Genomic DNA, 20,137 nt, shown 5'->3' with positions numbered 1-20,137 from the left:
AGAAGGTGTGTCCAAATTTTTGGCCTGTACTGTATATATTTGACATTGCTGTTGCAGAAGAAAATGAATTACCCAACAGTTTTAGTCTCATTTTATCCTGATATACTCTTTCCTGTTATTTAACCTGATCGACAACTTTTATTGTCTCCTGATTTAATTAAGTATGTCTGCCTTTGCTTTAGTTTAGTGTTAAAACAAAGCATTTGCTTGATCACTGTGAGTGAGACCAGAAACTGACACCTATACTAACCAAAGCACTTTTCATCAGTTGAAGCAGACAGTATTGAGTCTGTGCAAATCTACTCAGACAGACATGTGAGTTGGATGTCTTCTCAGCTTCTGTTTATTCTGTTTTTTTCCTGTAACCTATTATAAAAGTCTGGCTAGAAACTCATTCTGGTCAGAGAGAATCCTTATCCTTCAGCTGCTTGTGAGCTTCTTGTGAGCATCTTTCTCCACTGCACAGTAACTAAAACTCATCTGAACCAGCCACTGAATTGGACCTGAGAGAACCTTTTCTTCCACACTGTACACGGTGTGAACATTTTAATTCTTATCTGTTTTTGCTTGGCTTTTTTCTCCTATATTTACAGGCTACATGTCTATATCCATATATCCATATGTTGTTATTTTCAGAATTAGTTAGGATATTCAGTTGTGTCACAATTTGGCATGTGAGTGGTACTATACATGTTGCAAAACAGTGGTTTCCTTTTTTTATGTACACCCACGATGAGCTCAACTTGTCCAACCACCCTCTGGGGTACAAGTAACCTTGTTTGGGAATCCCTGTTGTGGGACACATGAAATGAGATTTTTTTTTTTTTACACAATTTGAAATTGTCTGGGTTTCTGCCTGTATGTCCACAGGTTTTTAAGAAAGAATAAAACAATAAATAAAAAGAAAAAGAAATCAACCAGTCAGGATGCAGATAACATCCATGTGTGTCCAGACTCATGTAATACATGTAGTCATAATTGGTGTAGGAATTATTGAGTCATGGTCAAAAACGCATTTTATAAGGTCACAGACCTTGAGCTTTGACTTTTAACCACCAAAATATAATCAGTTCATCCTTGACTGCAAGTAGATGTTTTTGTCAAATATGACAAAATTCCCTCCAGGGGGTCCTAAAATATTGCATTCACAAGAATGTGACGAACACATTGAAACACTGAGAAATATCAAAAATGTCACTGCATGCGCTTGTTAATAAATGTCTCATTGCTTGTATTAAATGTGTCATCGTTTGTCAGAGACACTATCTGTTTTGTTTTAAAGTGCTCATATTACGCTCATTTTCAGGTTCATAATTGTATTTAGAGGTTGTACCAGAATAGGTTTATGTGGTTTAATTTTCAGAAAACACCATACGTATATTTGTTGTACTGAACATTGCTGTAGCTCCTCTTTTCACCCTGTCTGTTGAGCTCTCCGTTTTAGCTACAGAATGAGACATCTCACTTCTGTTCCATTTTGTTGGGAGTCGCACATGCTCAGTAAGTACTGCTAGCTTGTCAATTGCAGAGTATGAGGGAGTGCCATGCAGCAGCTAGGCGAGCATTATAACATGCATTACAAAGTGACGCACGTTCATCACGGAAGTAAAAGCTGGACTACAACAGAGCTGTTTGCAGCAGTTTGTTTTCTCTGGAAGATGGTAAGTCCCTTTGGGATAGAGTTTGGGCTTTTTCACTTTGGAAACCTATAATGTGCACAAAAAGATATATAACACAATAAAGGAAAAGGGAAAAGCCAAAAAGCACAATATGAGCCCTTTAAACATCTTTGGGAAGTGAAGACAATGTCTCCAAGCCTGCATTTTGCGTCCCACTTACCAGCTTGATGTCCCCGTTTCCAACGATGGTGCTGAACTCACTCAGGTCCCTCATCAGGGCGTTGAGAATCTCAGTGATGCGTTTCCTTTGGTGGCTGCTCACTTCCTGGATACGGGACAGCTCCGCCTCTAAACCCATTAGGTGAGCCTGTGGGAGGAGAGGAGGGAATCGACAGAATGAACACAGAGGAAGATGACAAAGGAGAGGAGTACAGGGGAGTGAGGAAAAAAAGATGACGAAGAGAAGATTGAGAGGGTGAGGGTGGGGGGGGTGTACCTTTAACCTGTGAGCACATACAGCTGCGAGACACACTTAAACCCCTGACTTCATTCTCATCCAAGAAATGCGAGTACCAAAAACATAATGGCAGCTAAATTACAAATCAATAAACTACTGAGATAGGGGCTGATGGCGTTGGATGAAAGAATCTGGGAGAGCGAATGATGGAGCTTACTTTATCCTTCTCTATTTTGTACAGCAGACAGCTTCTAAACAATGCTGTAACCCAATGGCTCGAACACAATTAAACAATTTGGGTTGAATTGATACTATGCAGGGCTGAAGAAATAAAGTAAATTCAGTCCTGCAAAACTTAGAATTAAATTTTCAAAATAATGAACATAAGGAACACATGATTGAGACAGAGAAACCTGTTGTTGGTGGTCAGGGCTGTAGCCAGGATTTTAAAAGTGATGAGCTAAAATTCCACCAACCCCATTCCCCCAAGACATGCTTCACTAGCCATAATAAAAAATGTAAAAACTATAGATTCTCCACAGTGACAGGATCAAATTTTGGTGGAGAAATACTAAATCCGTAATTTTAATTAATTTAATAGTGGGGATTTTTGCCTAGAAATAGCAAAAAATAAAATATTGTCTTGTCAATTTTTTTTAAATCTGCCTTCTACTGCTTCATTTATTTGTATAATAGCAGCATGTAAAACTACTCCTCCTCAAGTGGCCTAAACCCCCACATTTCCCCCCCAAAATTAGAAGAAATTATTAGAAATGATTCTAGGGGGATCATCTATTTTTTCACAGAAATAATGGACTTATGCTCTTTTTTTAATGGCACATTTTAGTTTATTGCCGCCATGGATCACCAGTCAAGTGAAAGCACCATTAACCACCTTCTGAAATACAGGAACATTTACTCTTTTATCAAACTCTCCATCTTCATCTCCTTCATTAACTTCAAGTACCCGTGATCATTTTCCAGGTCACTTCCCATGTCAAAACATTGACTTAGCATAAAAAGCAGTAAATTATTAACCAGTAGGCCTAAGTAAAACAATGGAGAAGAGAGATCAATGAAAAATGCTTAGTTAGTTGAAGAAAGACTTATGAAGACATATCGAAGAGATGGTTTGTCGAAAGATGAATGGAGTTAATCATAATGATAGAAAGGGGCTTAAACGGACGGATGGATTAAAGACGGTGTTTAAAAGAGCAGAGGAATGGCAGTGACAGGGAGCAATGGCATGGCCTCCTGCGGAAGAAGACAGCTGAGAAGAGACGGTGGGCTAAAGACAGTGATGAATGTACTCCATTGGACCATTTTTCTAGGTCAACGCTGTTCCGTTTCTACTGTAGATATGGTACATTTTAATAAAACCGCAACACTGCACATTAGCGTAACAGCTGGGATGCAGAAAGTGGCGAATTAGAACTAAAGAGTCAGGGGGGATGGAGCTGGAAAAGGCCCTGAGAGGCTAGAATAATGGGTTTCTTTTTTTTAATCACTGTATGTTTTTTTGTATTCAGTTTCACATCTTCTCAGACTGTTAGTCCCTGAGAGGACGTTGTACCACGTGAGAGGTCAGGGCAGACAGACTGAAACGTCCACAGAGAAGGCGCACTAAGTGAGATGACTGGGGAAAGAAAGAGGTTCCAGCTGGCTTTAAGCAGACTAAACTGTGCAGTGAGTAGTTATATTGTCAGCTCCTTTCATCAATTTCTGGACAGATTCTGAGAGAGACAGCGAGGGAGGAGAGGACAACGGGGCAGGTTGTAAAACGGTGCATGAAATATTGAATTGTTTTAGGAAGGTGAATAATGGTCCACTCTGTCCACTGAGCCAGTCACAATAACTTCATTAACGACTGACCAGCTCTTCCAAGGGTCTTTCTTTTACTGTTGTCTCTGTGCACATACAAACCTTCATCAAAACATACTGTAAGTAGAGCTGTACTATTTCAAAAATATGCTTCTCTGATGAACTAATCTCACATTTTACAGTCCCCGAAAACTCTTCTTAATTATTTCTCAATAACACTTAATACTCATGATTAAGTAAGCAACAATTAAAGTTTAAAAAAGTTGGTAACACTTTACTTGAAGTTTTCTACATAAGAGTGACATGACACAGTCATGAAACATGAACCCTAACCTAACCATAACCATAACTTGTCATGAAAAAATCGAATGACACTTACTAAAAGAAGCATTATGTCATAACCGTTTATGACATATGTCACTCTTATGTAGAAAACTTCAAGTAAAGTGTAACCAAAAAGTTTAACGGTAAAAAATACACTTTCATAAATGAGACAGAACTCGCCCACAAACCAGTAAGAAGAGCACACAGGAAAACATACAGAAATCTCTAAAGTGAAATAACCAAAACTGTTCAAACTTTGGTAGATATAATGTTCATGTAGGACCTTAACACTCATACTAAGAAGCTGTAATAGGAAAAAGTTTTCAGTGCATTCAAGCTCTCATTACTTCAGAAATAAAACATCTTCAGACCACTAATTGAAAATGCAATTTTTAAGACTTTTCACAACCTTAAAGCCGACATGAATATATGACTGGTGCTATACACAGTGAATGAAAGGATTGTCTTAATAAAAGTAGAATACCATTTATAATTACATTTTACAGGTTTTTGCTGATAAACTATGCCAGATTTAATTAACTGCAATGTATTCTTTGTCAACATTGAATGTTGTCTGAAGTACATTTATGAGATTACTTTGCAGTTTTGAAGTTTATTTGTAGTCATAGTGTAGTTATACAACATAGTCAGTATATGTATACCCTGAGGATAGGTACTCTAATAGACAAATCCGCTGACATATCTTGGCTGTAATATTTAGATAGATTTTGATATGTGGATGTATCCTCCACAGTTCATTTCAGAGCATCTGAGCACAGCATCTGCTAAATGATACTTCTTACCTAATGGATGTGCCTACAAAATGGCAGAAAGAGTTTCTAAGATGCCCCCCTCCCTCTTTAACTTCCCAGCTGTCTTTAAATCTTCCCCACTCAATCTTTACCAAACGTCTCCACTATTCATTTAACAGTCTCTCCTCCTCTCTTCCTCATTTGTCTCCAGCCCATGGAGATCACTGGTGCGATCGAGGAGGAGTTCACAGTGGCCCGGCTCTACATCAGTAAGATAAAGTCAGAGGTGAAGTCAATGGTGAAGCGCTGCCGCCACTTGGAGAACCTTCAGATGGATTGTCACCGCAAGATGGAGGAAACGGGCAGAGAGCTGTCCTCATGTCACCTCCTAATTTCACAGGTGAGGGACTAATGGAGGAATTAGCAACAACCAACCACGTCTCAGGAAATTAATAATTCATAGCTTTTGTTGTTGACTTATGTCAAGTTGTTCATTAATGTCTGGAGTGATTAATAAAATAAAAAATACCCTGTTCATGGCTGCTTGCTGCACAATTTATCAGAATTCTCTCTTATCTTTCCTTTCACACTGCTCTCTAATTGCACTCTCTAATTGCATTTTAACCAGTAGTGCTACATATTCTTGAAAGACAGGGACTTAAATGGATAGATTATTTTATACATAAATGCTCCTTTTATCTATTTTTTTCAAAAGTGCTTTCTTACTATATAGCACGGGCAGACATGTCCATGCCTTTATCAGCTAATCCTTCTCTGTTACTGCCCCTTTACTGCCCCTTTTTCTCTTCATCATACTTTCTCTTTTTCTTGTTCGATCATTTTCAGCGGCAATGTTTTTTTTCACCTATAAATGCATGAAACTGAGCCTCCAGAAATCAAAAACCCACCATTTTTTTTGCAAGCTCTTCAGCCAGCAGCTTGTTCTGCACGCTCTTCTCCTCGACCTCCAGGCTCTTCTGGTCGTAGTTGACCGCGAGCTCCTCCAGGGCCTGGAGGACCTCCTTCACCTCGGCTTTAGCACATTCATTCTCTGTCTGCAGCCTGCCGAGCTCTGACTGCACCTTCTCGCTGTCACCCCTGGATGATGCTAGAAGCTGAGGGACACAGAGATTTAACTTAATATAAACTGTAAATACAGAAATATTTGATTTAAAAAGGGAACAGCGAAATGTAACTTTATAGGAGCATTGTGTACAGCAGTGTCTTCATTATTCACAAGCCAGAGCTGCTGGGTTTTATTAAAACATAATTGTGGTGTTTATCTTGTTCTCTTGGTAATAACAGATAAGCACACGCATAAACCCTTGTACACAATATGATGCAATTTATCAGATGAAACACTAAATATTTATCTTAGAATATCACTTGAAGCTGTAAGAGCTTCCATTATTTTGACACCATGGTGTTTGCTTGCTTGTGCACTGTTGCAGCCCACTGTGGGTCATTTTACTGAATGGATGTCATTAAACGTAGATGTTGCTCTACCCAGGGTGCCTGCTTGTTTGCACTAAAACATACAGCTTCTGTTTGGCCAAATGGATGTAAAATAATGTTAATGTACACAAAGCTAAGGTTGGCTGGTTACCATCATGTCAGCTCAACCCACAGCAGGCCCATTTTGGGATATGAATGACCTAATTTTGCAAATGTGGAGTATTTTACATGCCAAACGCTTGGTTCAGGCTGTTTAGCCCACTGGTTTAACCACTGTTATGAATAAATGCTGTAAATACTGTTTGTAATTGCATTTTAATGGAGTCTTTTAATTGTTGTTCTTCCTACAATAGTAGCATATACAGTCAGACAAACCTGTTAACTGTAGATTGGTGTGAGGAAAGGTTGTTAACAATTTTCTACTACATAAAAGGTCTCCAAATTCACAAAAATGGTGGAGGTGGCTCAACCACAGCATTTTAAATCACACATCAGATCAACAAAGGGCATTTGGTTGTTTGCTTATCAGCTACAATGTTAGCCATGCTGAAAAAAATAGGCAACAATGGACTTTCCCTTCTCACACATAAATCTTTGTATTGATCATTCTCTCCAATAATTTGTGTCTGAGCAGTCACTGAAATCTATTCTATTCTATTCTAAACTGCCGTTAACATGCAGGTACACTTACGATTAAACAATAATGCTTTATGTTCTTTAAGTGCTTTCTGGCACCTGGAAAAAATAATCTCATCCATCTCAAGGGATATAAACCTCACGCGGCTGAATTCTATTCAAAGTGTGGTATTGATTGCTACATGCAGCCTACCGTTACACATTTAAGCAAACTGATGAAAAGGATGTAAAACCAAAGTCTTTTACCTCCTCCTGGTTCAGCATCTGCTCCTTCAGTTTCTCCACCATCTGGCTCTGGTGGTTTATCTCATCATCCTTCAGTGGCAAAGAGACATGTGGAGTAGAAACAGTGCATTTACTGTTATGTATTACACACACTGGTACAGTACAGATACTTTGGACACTGGATTCTTGTGTACTTTGGGTTCGATGTCCAACCACAATTATAAGTTTTGAGCTTGCACTTAACAGTATAAATGGCAGATATATATCTCATATGTTAACTGATCATGCATACCATAGTGGAAAAAGAAAGCTCTCTTAATAAGGTGGAGGGGTGGGGGTGTGGCCTTGACCAACTGCCACTTTGCTTGTTTGCAAGCCATTATGTCTCTGTCTTTCTCATGGACGGGCCAAATTCTCTGAGCGGACAAAGCAGAGAAAGGGGAGGTAACCTTGCTCCTTATGACCTCATAAGGAGCATATTCCAGATCGGCCCATCTGAGCTTTCATTTTCTCAAAGGCAGAGCAGGATACCCAGGGCTCAGTTTACACCTATCACCATTTCTAGCCACTGGCGGACCATAGACAGGCTGGGGGAACTCAAATTAATGTTAAAAAAAAACCTCATAAAGTGAGATTTTCATGCCATGGGACCTTTAATAAAAGCAATAAGAATTCACACTATAGCACCGTGGAGAACAGCATACATGAGCACATATGATGTGTTAAATAAATTAAAGCTTTAATGCCTCTCAATGTAGAACATTACCATTTCCCCAATGACATCTTTTCCTAAGAGTTGCTACATTAGTCACTACTATGTCGGATCCTGAACTCATTCATATGAATAATATATGCCTTTTGTGTTAATGTGTGAATACTGCATATCATTACAAAAATCTAATTCATTGTGTGTACACAGATCTACATTCATGCACACAAATGGTCCTGATGCGGCATTTGTTCAACACCTTATCATCCAGCTGTTTGTAAAGCTTGCGGATCTCCTCCTCATACTTCTGCCGTTCCTCCTCAGAGATGTGAACCACAATGGAGGAAGCAACTGAGCAAGGGCTGCAAGGGCTGCAGATGTCGAGTAGCGGATCCTCAGATTCGGGAGGCCCCAAGGGGATGTCCTCTGATCCAGGACTCAGATGCTCAAACGCAACAACATCCTCACCTAAAGATGTAAGACAAAATATTGGATTTTTTTTGTAAATGTGCTCTTATCGCAGGCAAATCCTCTACTATGGATTAATGCAAAAAAATGTGTGGGAGCTAATCTTTAACATATTTTCCTTTCCTTACTCCTGAAGACATTTAAATCTCGGGTTTAAGGTACTGTATGTCTGTGCCACAAATGAGCTTACTTTTCTACGGACTCAACAGCAGTACAAAATACCAGACCCTTATATCAGTTGTCTTGTGTCTGGCTGTGGCTCAGATTCTCTGAGTTGTTCACAAAGAAAAAAGTAGTAGAGCTGCTGAATGCAAGAAAGTGAGAAAATTCAGCATGCTAATTGTGCACAACTGCAGGCACTTAATGCCATGGAAAACAAAGAAAAATACTTGGACTGACAGCTATTTTGGATTTGAAGGCATTATAATTGTAATGCTCTTCCTCGGGCAGCATCAAGAGGGTTTATGCTGACTGGTTTTTGTGTGACTCCAGTAAGTCACAGCTCTGACTTGACTGGTATAATGTAGCTGGAAAGAAAAGGATCAATTGGGAAATTTAGTGGTTTGCCCCTTTAGGTCAAAGTAATCCATAGTTAAGACAATAAACCCAGCTGACAACTTTCACTGATAAGGTCTTCTTGTCTAGTTGAATCAATAAAAAACATCTGCCTAACCTGTAGATCAACCCTATGGGAAGCTATTCAAGGCCAGATTATCTCCTACTTGTCTAACGTCAAGAAACAGGAGGTTTCTAAATTCAAAGAGCTGTCACAGGCTATCCTGAGGCTCGGTGAACAGTATGCTGTTCCCTGATATGTATAAGGAAAGGCTACGTCTTCAAACTGAAGACAATCTACTATCCACAATAAAGGAAGAATGATTGCTATTAAAAACATGGAGAGAAAGCTAGCAAGCTTTTAGCATCTCAAGCTCGACAATCCATCTCTTCCCGACTGATATGTCAGATAACCCACATTAAATCCACCCTGAGTATTTAAACCAACCACAAAGACATTTATGATTGTTTTTTCTACATTTTACTATATTCATGCCAAATGACAAATTAGCAAGTCCACTTAGGCACAGTGGTGCTTTGCTCCTTCACCGATCCCTGATTGACGCCTTCTTAATTAACAGAATAAGTATCAGTTGGGGACCAACTCAATCATAGCTATGCAGAGTGGGAAAACCCAATGTCCTCATGGATTTCCTGCTGAAATTGTTAAGACGTTTTCCACATTACTATCACCTCTACTTCTAGTCATGTTTACTGAATCCTTTGACCATGGCTCTTTTCCCACAACACTAACCAAGCGTCAATGTCCCTGTTAGCCAAAGAAGATGAAGATCCAACCAACCCACTGTGAATCTTACATACCTATGTTGCTTCTAGATGTAGATTTCAAAATCCTAGCCAAGGCTCTTGCTCTTCAGATGGAGACAGACCTTCAATTAATTTCCTCAGCTCATCAAACTGGTTTTATTCAGGGGCGTAACTCTTTTCATAATCTGCAATGGCTATTTAATATCATTTATACACCCTCCCCACCTGAAACTTAAGAAATAATTGTCGCTTTTAATGCTGAGAAAGCATTTGACCAGGTTGACTGTAAATACCTCTTTGTCACTATGCAAAGATTTTGCCTTTCACCTGAATTTTTGTCCTGGGTGAAGATGCTGTATTCATCACCTCCAGCCTCCATCTGCTCCAACAATATTCACTCTCCTTATTTTCAGCTCCAACGGGGTACGAGACGCTGCCCACTTTCCCCTCTTTTATTTGTGATAGCTATTGAGCTGCTAGCCATATACTTACGACATTCCCCATACCAAATTATTCAAAAAGGCACTGAGAATAAGGTCTAATTACATGCAAATGATTTACTTTGTTACTTTTCCAACCCTATTTCTTCTGTTCTGAATATTCTTACTATTCAGCAGAATGTTGATGAATTTTCAGGTTGTAAAACTCAATTTGTTTAAAAGTAAATACTGTCCTATCCTATCAATCCATCAGCTAACCCGCCAACTCCATCAGTCAACAAAAGTCCATTAGTCGATGCAACATAATCCTGAAAACACATGATTAACTAATAGGAGATCTCCACTCTAGACTGTAGAGGCAGGAGATGGGGTGGAATTTATGGTATGAGACTGCTGCTGGAGGTCAACAGCTTTCGTCTTAGAGAGTTTCTGGCCTGAGGTTGGCAACAATATGGGGAGCAACAACGGGGAAGGGTGAGGGCAACAATGTTGTCAAAATGATCCATTAGTAAATTAAAAATACTAAATTGTGAGAAAGAAACAGAAAGAGTGGAGGGAGGTGTGTGTGTGTGTGTGTGTGTGTGTGTGTGTGTGTGTGTGTGTGCGTGCGTGCATGCGTGCGTGAAGGAGAGTAACTGAGAGGGATGAAGCAGTAAAAAGAATAATTTTCACTGATACTGACGGTGTTCAATGAAGATGTGTTACAGCATTGATTAATTTCAGGTCAAGCACAGAGGGAAGGCTCTCCAAGAAAAACATCAGGATCCATTCAAATGACTGGATTCATTACGCAGCTCGAATACCAACCGATCACTACGATTGAGTGCACTGACATTTGAATTGACCTACAGCCCAGCAGAAGAGGATGCCTAGAAGTGTGTGTGTGTGTGTGTGTGTGTGTGTGTGTGTGTGTGTGTGTGTGTGTGTGTGTGTGTGTGTGTGTGTGTGTGTGCATGTAACTAAGAGTGAAGGTTTGTGGGTTTAGTGCTTTAGTGCTTGTGTTTTTGCATGTGCACTGGCACAGGAGTGTGTTTGTGTGTGCTGACATGGAAGAATACAGACATAAGTTACGACTTCTCTGTAGAAGTGATTAGCCCAGGGACGGACTGACAATCTGTGCGTTCGGGAAAAGTCCAGAACAGCTGTCCAACCGACGGCCGTCAGCACAAAAAAAGTCTAATAAAGCGATATTAACAGCCAACATCAAGGGGCGCTAATACGATCACTTATATGCTAAGTTTAAAAAAAACTGAAGAAGAAGAGTAGGCCTACGTGACTGGTCATGATGAGGGACAGACAGCAGAGTTAATTTCACATCAGCAAAAGGTACTGATAAGTGCCAGGAGCAGTACACATTATAATAGGCTGCCTTTATCCGTATCTTAGCAAATTGCATAGTCAGCTATCAACATGGGTGTGCGTCATGATTAATAAAATTATCGTGCCATTTAGTGTGTTTCATAATTTCTGTTAGGTTAATTTGAAACATTAAACGCGTTAGAAATGAATCACGGGTTGACCGCGATCTCACTTGGTTGTATATGAGAGGTTGTAGTGAGCTTACAGTTGCTGCTAGGATGAAGACTATGGTATTGAATTAAATGGGAAAACATCAGGCATGCAGTACCACTCTAAATGTGCTAACAAACAGGGAAGGGGGTTAAATAAAACACCAAATTTAACCAAAAGTTTAACCAAAAAATCCTAGCTTGCACTTTCTGTCTGTCTTCCATCAGAGTGCAGTTTTTCCTTGTCTTTCATGTTTGCGTTTACTATTGTGGAACTGGCAAAGACCTGGTGGTTGGTTGTGAAAGCTTCACAGACAAAATTGATAGGGCCTAGTCATTTTCATCATTTCACAGCCTTAATATGAATCAAAAGTGTAATATGACATTGACAAAATATTAAATAGGTTATTCAATGCTAATTCTTTAACACAAAGCAAAATCATTTGTTTATTCAGGTTGAAGATAGTTGCAGCACAAAAGATGACAGGGAGAGTGCAGGGAAGTGCCAGGATGTCCCAGGATGCTCTACATCACAATATTTCAAACAGCCCAAGTCAGATAGTCACAGCCTGGAACAATTTTTTGCTTACTACCCTCAGCAAAAGCCTAAAAACCTGTTTTTAGTTTGTGTAATTTGGGGTCAGAAAGTCCAGGGCTGTTTTTTAGCCCCAGTCCGTCCCTGGTTTAGCCCTTGTTGCAGAGGGGAATACTAATACATAAAGATTCATAAAACATAAAGCTAATAGAGGGCCTTCAGCACAATGAGAGGGGAATCCAATTATACAAAGTGTAAAAGTCTTAATAATATGCAACAGAAGTAGCCAGAAAAGGGATTTTTAAGTGTTTTGGGCACAAGTCCAGCTAGTCTGTTTGGCTGCTCTCCTCCCGAATCTCCACTGGCATGTATTCAGATGATATCAAATGAGGTTAAATCTGCACTTACGTGGACTGAAAAACAATGTCTGCAGGCTAGCAGGCTGGTAACATTTTCATTCCTGTTAGTAAGTGCTCTTCCATGCATGAAAAGGGAATGGAACAAGGAGATGTACTGTAGAGATTTTCTACAGTAAGCGACAATATAGAGGCTCTATTCTCTCCAGCACAATATGCTTCTTACCTGCAAATGCCACATTTCTAATCTTTTACTATATAGTAGGAAGCTGACCTTTTTCACCAAACCTTTAAAGACAATGATGTAGGGTCCTGGTTAACAATAATTTTCTTAAAACTGGAATGAAATTGAATTTTTTTTGTATTTATTACAGTAATTTAAAGCTACAGTGCGCAACTAACGTCCGTAACATTAAAGCCATTGCCAAATGAGTTGCTACAAAGCAAATTAAGCCTATGAGCTCCATAAAACTCTCTCTGTATGTCTCAGTATGGCTATGTTTAGAAAATGGTGTAGTTTGGTGACATTCAGGTGCAGAAGCTAGAGTGATTTTATTTTACCGCTGAGAAAAGACAACAGCAGCATATAGCTTTGGCGACGAAGAGTACATAAAAATTACAAGATAATTACCTCTTCTGAAAAGTCCATCATGCTTTTTTTAATCCTCCATGTCGGGATGGAGGTGGTGCACGATCACTGAAGGCTTGTGTCATGTGGATGCGCCGACAGTGTTGTTTTCATTACTTAGAATTCCTCATGGGGGTGACAGAAACTACCCACTATAGCTTTAACAAGACTAAGAGTCTACAGCCACGCTTACAGCTCTGTGAGGCTGCCCAGCTGTGCTTTGAGCTAAAAGCTAACATTATCATGCTAACATGTTCAGGTAACATGCTGATGCTTGCTTGGTATAACGTTTAGCACGTTCACCCTTCTTAGTTTCCTTCTGTAAGCATGCTAATATTTGCTAATTAGCAATAAGCACAAACTACAGCTAAGAATGACAGGAATAATTTACACTATTTTTAGTATTGCAGGTATTCGGTCACAAACCCAAGTATTGGACAAAAATAAAAAGATGAAATCAGGTATTCATCCTGAGGGGATTATGAATGTGTGTACCAAATTTCATGCCAACCCACCCACACAATTCACTCAAAACCTTGTGCTAGATGAAAAGTCAGAGGATCACCAAAGTCAATAGGATTCATCCTCTGGGAACCATGAACGTACAAAATATCATGGCTAATAGTGGCTGAGATATTTCAGTCTGGACCAAAGTGGTGGGCTGGCCAACCACCTGGTGTGGCTAAAAATATAAACTTCTTATTAAAGTCAATATGCATGGGAAATAATTTGCACAGTTCTTCCCTGGAAGAAGACTTAGATATTCAATGTTTTTGTGAGCTGCCAGTGTGATATCAGTGTGAGTAATACCATTCCTCCAGCGGTTCAGCTCAACCTCCAGTCTTTGAACAGTCTCCTTCAATGACCTGTTCTTCTCCTTTTCCTTTTCGTACTTCTTCTTCCACTGCTCTGCTGTGAGCTCCAGGTTCACTGACACAGTATTTCTTATGGTCTTGGCTCTAATTGAAGGGATGCAGGGACAAACGAAAGAGCAGAAGAAGAAAAGAAGAGAATGAAACAGTGTAAGGGTAGAAGGGTGAGAGGAAAAGAGGGAAAAAAGAAAGTGTGAGAGAGCAGCAGAGAACAGAAGAACTGTCAACAAGGGTATTTCAGCCCTGGCTGCTCAATGGAAATGGAATAGCATCTCATTAATTGGTATGCAAATTGGCTTTCTGCCAACTGTGTTTTATGGTGCATGCAGGGAGAGGGAGGCAAGAATTCAAAATGTAAAAACCCTTCAGACCTCTTAAAACAGTCACAACTAAATATAGCAATCATACATTTCATAAGAGGATAGAGTACTGTATGTGACTATTAATTATTGCTTAATCATGACGCAAATGATACTAAAAATTGTATTCATGATACTACCACAGCACTCAGCTATGGCTGTAGTTTTCACAACAGTGGCTATCACTTAATTTCACACTTCAGTAAGAAAACACTGTTGTTATTCATTTATTCCCTGATATTAGGACGACACACAGCCCTATCTAAAGTTGTCTCATTTAATAAACACTTTATTTGGGTAGTGAATGATGAATCAAACATCAGGTGACAATAAACTTGTTGGCTAATGCTTTGCCTTGCATCTATGCACTATGTACCCAAATTCAGTCTGACCATAGACCTGCACAAAAACCTTTATTTTTCTGAAACAATATCATCCCTTGATATGTTGATAACACTGAAATATCCAAATAAAGTGTGACAAATATTTGTTTAATATCATGTCATACTATTTTTGATGGCATATTGATTTTAAGAAAGAGATTAATCATGGTGTTAAACAGCTATTCTGGCTGACAGAGGGAGATAAGATGCCACATCTTCTGTTGAGTAAAATTCAAATATCTGCTTTGGATTTTGTCACTCCCTTAGCTCGGTCATGCATTATTTATTTCAACCAAAAATCTTGTGTCCGTCACTATTCAAGGAATTTATTGGTAGCGGAAAAAGGCTGGAGATGGCTAAGGAAACTTGTTCAGGATCTTTCTATCTGTGAGTTTCTTTAGTTCACATGAGCAATAGGAGCGGAAAGCTGGCAAGCAAACCAAATCTCTGCTTCTATGAGTGCAGCTTACCCTTAAAATAAAAAAGAGCGGTTTAAGCAATCCCAGCACGATCGGAAACTACAAACAAAACCTGCCTCCAAAACGGGGTGTTGGTCGTCAAAAGAAACGTCGGAGGCAATAATATGTGAACAGCATATCTGAGTTGAACACATTTCAGCAGAAAAACATCCCAACAGCTGCAGCTGAGCGAGACAGAGGTGCACAGTGCAGCAGCCCATGGAAGCATGTTACCGTTGGCCAAACATCAAAGTGGATTTGGTCTCTGTATCATTGTAGCTGGAGGGAGAGCAACAGATGAACATGGTGGTGCGACAGTTCCCGCCCAGCGAGTCCTGTAAGATGCGAGTCATTTTGCTGTCACGGTACGGCACATGAGATTTCTACAAAGATATAAAGAGAGGAAGGAAGAAAGGCATAAAAAAGATTAAAAACAGATAAAAGAAGACTAAAAGACTGTTGAGGGCATTCTGAATTGCTGTACCCCCATGCACATGCCTTTCATCTTTAAAACTAAAAAAGATGTGCTGTAAGCATTAGCACAGAACAAAGAAAGAAGAGGTTTCTCTCCGTCTGCTGCGTCATTCACAGTATTACCTTTCACACCTCTGGAGCACCGTCAAAAAGACTGTGTCCTTGCTCAATGCCGGTAGATAAATGAAAGATTTGCGAGGCATTTCCAGTCTGTGAGATTTTCCATTACATTCCCTTAGCCTTCCAAGTTATATAATAAGAGATGGTGAATATTTTAATTACGATGATGGAGCTTGGAAGGACTATAGAGTGGGCAGAATACATGGGTCAATTTGCTGGTTGAGTTTGGTGAAATACGGAAATATTTTACCAGCTGTAAGCGTTGGATTATGGAAGAGGGGGACAGAAATCTAGCTAACATGTCACTGCAGCTTTCATTCAATCCAACTGCATGACAAGAATGTCTATATGGGAGGATTCTGCAAAACCCCTTAAATGTAGGGCTGGGGTAAAGGGACACTGGGCTGATTAATTTGACTATGTGATTTGGCTTTGAGTTGACTGTTGATGTAATTTGATACTAAACTAGCTGAAGACATTAAAGACATTTAGGTTGTTCTAATCGAAAATGCTCAACTAATGCTTTGCTGCAACCTAGACTCGATTTTGTTGTGGCAGCAAGTATTAGGTATATGTCAAAAACAAACAAGCCTGATTAATAAGAAAGACTGTGGAGAATTTCCCCACCGTACCGTTCCCTCAGCCAAGGCTGAGATGACGTTCCCCAGGGCCGACAGAGACTTGTTGATGTTCTTGGCCTCATCCAGCACTGATCCCTCTGCACCTGTCTTACTGACCTGACACAGATACACACATAGGAGGAATAAGTTCTTGAAGTACACTGTCAGCATAAAAATGTCAGTGGGGAAACTGAGTTTGTTTTCCTGTAATGCTTTATTTAAAGTAGCTATTTGTAACTTTCAGTTTGTGTTGATTCTAGCGGCTGCTTTGGACAAAAACGGCAGTTTTTACCACACCTGCTGTCGTAAAGGTCTTTTCTTTACGGTGCTGTATTACTGAGTTAGCGCTACCGGGAGGTCATATAGTAGCGATGAATGTTTTGCTCTGACAGAAAATCATTCATTTACACTAAGAGAATACGTTACAGATGCATCGTTGCATTTCAAGTGTTTCATACGGTAACATAGCCTACTCTGGATGTATCGTGAGCTAAACCTGCGCTAAATGGAAGGGTTTTGCCTGTCGTCTGGCTTTCCCTTTTAGCTTTTAGTTGTTCTTCGTTTAATTTCCTTTTTTCCTGTGATGGCCCTGCCCCAATATCAGCCATAACTACAGCAGATAACTTCTAAAATAAAATCAGAATACAATTAGGCCTATTTAAAGATATCTTCTTATACCTTACCTTATACCTGGCTGCATAGGCTTTTACAGCGTTACAAAGAAATCTGTGACCCGTCAGAATGTGTTACTGTAGAGCCGTTCTAACCTGCCGAAAATCATTTTGTGACTTTGCGGGAAAAATCGGACCCGGGCAAAGGCATTAATAAAATCTATATAAAAATAGTGTTCTTTTAACTGTTAATCAGTTAACTGTCACAGGTCATTTATGATCAAATTACAAAGTTTCAGTAACATCAATTAGTTACATATAGTAACTTTAACTTGTAGTTTTGTTTAATTCCTTACAAACCAAATTATCTGAAACTGTAAATTTATAAGAAAATTCATAACTATGTAATTTGGTACTAGACAAGTGTTCAGTTGTTAGACTTACAAATGATCAGTAATAATTAATTGCCAGTTTAACCAAGAGAGTCTTTAAATCAGTGCACAGCAAGTCAGTTTAGCATGCAGAAATGTGAAACTTGTATACAGGCAAGCTTACAGCTACTGGAGCTCCTACTGTAAAAAATCTTTCACCCCCTTAACTGACACCATGACAATACCGCGTGACTACTGCGGCAATCACATAAAATAAAACCTGTGACATTTGTATAATTCAACATATCTGGTGAAGTAAAATCCTTGTGAAATTTCATTTAAACTCAACACAACCAAGAAACTCAAATAAATGAAAAGTTTTCTGTATTGTCCGGATAATGAGTACCAAAAATTACATTTTTCTTTCTGGGAAAGAGAAGGAATGAAGAAAATTACAGACCTGTAAAATAAGACTGTATGCACTGTATGAAGGTTTCAGAACGTTATGCCAGACATCCTTTAATAGGAAAGTCACACCATATTGTCTCATAATCGTCATGGGATGCAATTATTTACAGCAACATAATGAGGAGCTTAATTATAGAGGAGAGCAAGTTGTCCTATCAAAGCCTTCTGTAGAACATTCATAAGAAGTTGTTGGAGCAGAACTGTTTCCTCCTTCGTTCCCCAGGGATGACCAAGACAACTTACAGATGCAGCATCAGCATTATTAGCAACAAACCACTGCCATCAGCATCTATCCAGACTGTATGGCCATCTACTACTCTAAGCGCACATTATTCTATATTTTGCATCAATACCATTAACACCAGACTGCAGCCAGAAGCCAAAGGTCATGTTCAAGCCCCTCTGTAATGTATTTTGTGTCTGCTTTTATAGATGCAGGTATCCTGGAAATAAATTGTTTTATAGGTGGTGCGATGATGCAAGCTGTCTCCATGAAACAATTGGACAATTAGTTGTGTGTGGTTTTCCTGACATTTGTCTCGGCTGAAACCCCTTTTAGAGTTTATCTGAACTGGCAATGGCCGACATTTTGGCTAATCTCTATAAACGGATATCTGCATATATAAATGCAGATAAATATAAAAAAACTAACAAAAAGCTATATCGTCTTCAAACGATAGCCGATGGGTTTTGAGATTGCATTACAGCCAATGCGTTCCGCCTCTTTTGCTCTCCACATGGTGACCTGCATGCAACCAAGGCCTGCTCAAACATGGTTGGTCAATACTACTCTGACTACAAACAGATTGCATCCGATACCAAATTCTAGTCTTGCCTAAAGATTCTGCATTCATATGCAGATATCTGTATGTCTCTGTATAGTGATTACCATCAGCCGAACCGATTGGATTTTTCAAAATGAGCAAACACTAACGCTGATATTGCATCAGCGACCGACTAAACCGATCCCTCTGAGACAGATTCTTTATAATGTTGAATTTAATGAAAACTCAGTGCAGTGCCATAAAGTAAGTGCTTTAAAATGCTTTGAGAGTGAAGTTCAGAGCTTTAATGCATTGTTTATCTGCTTCTTTGATGTCTGAAAACACCTTTTGTGAGAAAAAGCGTCTGGTCCCAGGGTTACAAAATCCTGCTGACAGTGAATGTTGAGAGTTTATAGGTCTACTTTTAATGTTTTTAGAGTAAATTCCCATTCATCCTACCTTCTCACTCCCAGCTAGGTCGACCAAGTACAGTTTCCCACACAGCTTCTGCTCTGTCTCCACGTTTTCTTGTTTGATGTTTATCAGGAAGATGCTGTGACTGCGGGAACTGTGCTCATTCATGTCTGAAGAATAAAGAGAGGAGAGACCGTAATTCAGACTCCTTATATATAACGTCATTCAATTCATTATTTCCCATAGACGGAGTTGTTGAGCTAGATATTTATTTTGCACCTCATGCATTCCTCACCTATGCACCTTGGAATTGTTAACTGTGGGGGAAAAAATCTGACATGAAACGTCTGACAGAGTGAGTGTCAGGACATAACGAAGATCAACATCGTGACTCACTGGTGACAGCAACATGACGGTTGGCCTTCCCTTCATCTATCACATCCATCACTTCCTCTGGACTCGTGACAAAGCGCTCCGTGCAGCCCTTAGTGAAAGAAATACACGTGCAAACATTAATTTGTGCTGTGAAGAAATAAACCATCTATATATACAGCACATGCACCAACAAACTGACTGTATGAACGCTCCCATATGCACAGTCATTTTAAGTTGCACAATAGCCTTGCACAAATATGTTTATGTCTGCACAAATACAGACACAAAATCAAGCAAAGATGACAAAAGTTTGCCATTTGTTTTAATTCAAATCATTATCCTTAAACCTTAAAGCAAAAGTTCGTCATTTTGGCAAATGTGCACATTTGCTTTCGAGTTATGTTAGCTTGATGAGAAAATTGACACCCCTCAGCAGCCGGTTAGCCAAAGCTTAGCACAAAAACTACAAGGGAGAAGAGCTAATCTGGCTCTATGAAACGGTAACAAAACCCACTTACCAACATATTATATTTGTTTTTTTAATCCATACAAAAACCATAGTGTGAAAACTACAATTCATCACTTTATCGAG

At 39.4% G+C, this 20,137-nt stretch overlaps 1 protein-coding gene across 4 annotated transcripts in view; it reads right to left on the bottom strand.

Moving 5' to 3' along the window:
• kif5ab (kinesin family member 5A, b) overlaps positions 1 to 20,137 on the bottom strand; it is a 69,300-nt gene that overhangs the window by 20,760 nt on the left and 28,403 nt on the right. For all 4 annotated transcript variants that reach the window (XR_003692408.1, XR_003692409.1, XM_028576141.1 and 1 more), the window contains exons 7-15: positions 19,567 to 19,654; positions 19,216 to 19,340; positions 16,555 to 16,659; positions 15,563 to 15,711; positions 14,067 to 14,215; positions 8,258 to 8,466; positions 7,311 to 7,379; positions 5,882 to 6,088; positions 1,840 to 1,986 (exon numbers count right to left, since the gene is read on the bottom strand). Coding sequence is in view for 2 of the 4 variants with exons in the window: in XM_028576141.1 (XP_028431942.1) it covers positions 1,840 to 1,986; positions 5,882 to 6,088; positions 7,311 to 7,379; positions 8,258 to 8,466; positions 14,067 to 14,215; positions 15,563 to 15,711; positions 16,555 to 16,659; positions 19,216 to 19,340; positions 19,567 to 19,654 (1,248 nt within the window). In the remaining 2 variants the exon portion in view is untranslated. The remainder of the gene's footprint in view (positions 1 to 1,839; positions 1,987 to 5,881; positions 6,089 to 7,310; positions 7,380 to 8,257; positions 8,467 to 14,066; positions 14,216 to 15,562; positions 15,712 to 16,554; positions 16,660 to 19,215; positions 19,341 to 19,566; positions 19,655 to 20,137) is intronic.

This window comes from Perca flavescens, chromosome 4, assembly GCF_004354835.1.
Source record: "Perca flavescens isolate YP-PL-M2 chromosome 4, PFLA_1.0, whole genome shotgun sequence".
NCBI lineage: Eukaryota > Metazoa > Chordata > Actinopteri > Perciformes > Percidae > Perca > Perca flavescens.
This window is presented reverse-complemented; position numbering and strand designations above follow the sequence as displayed.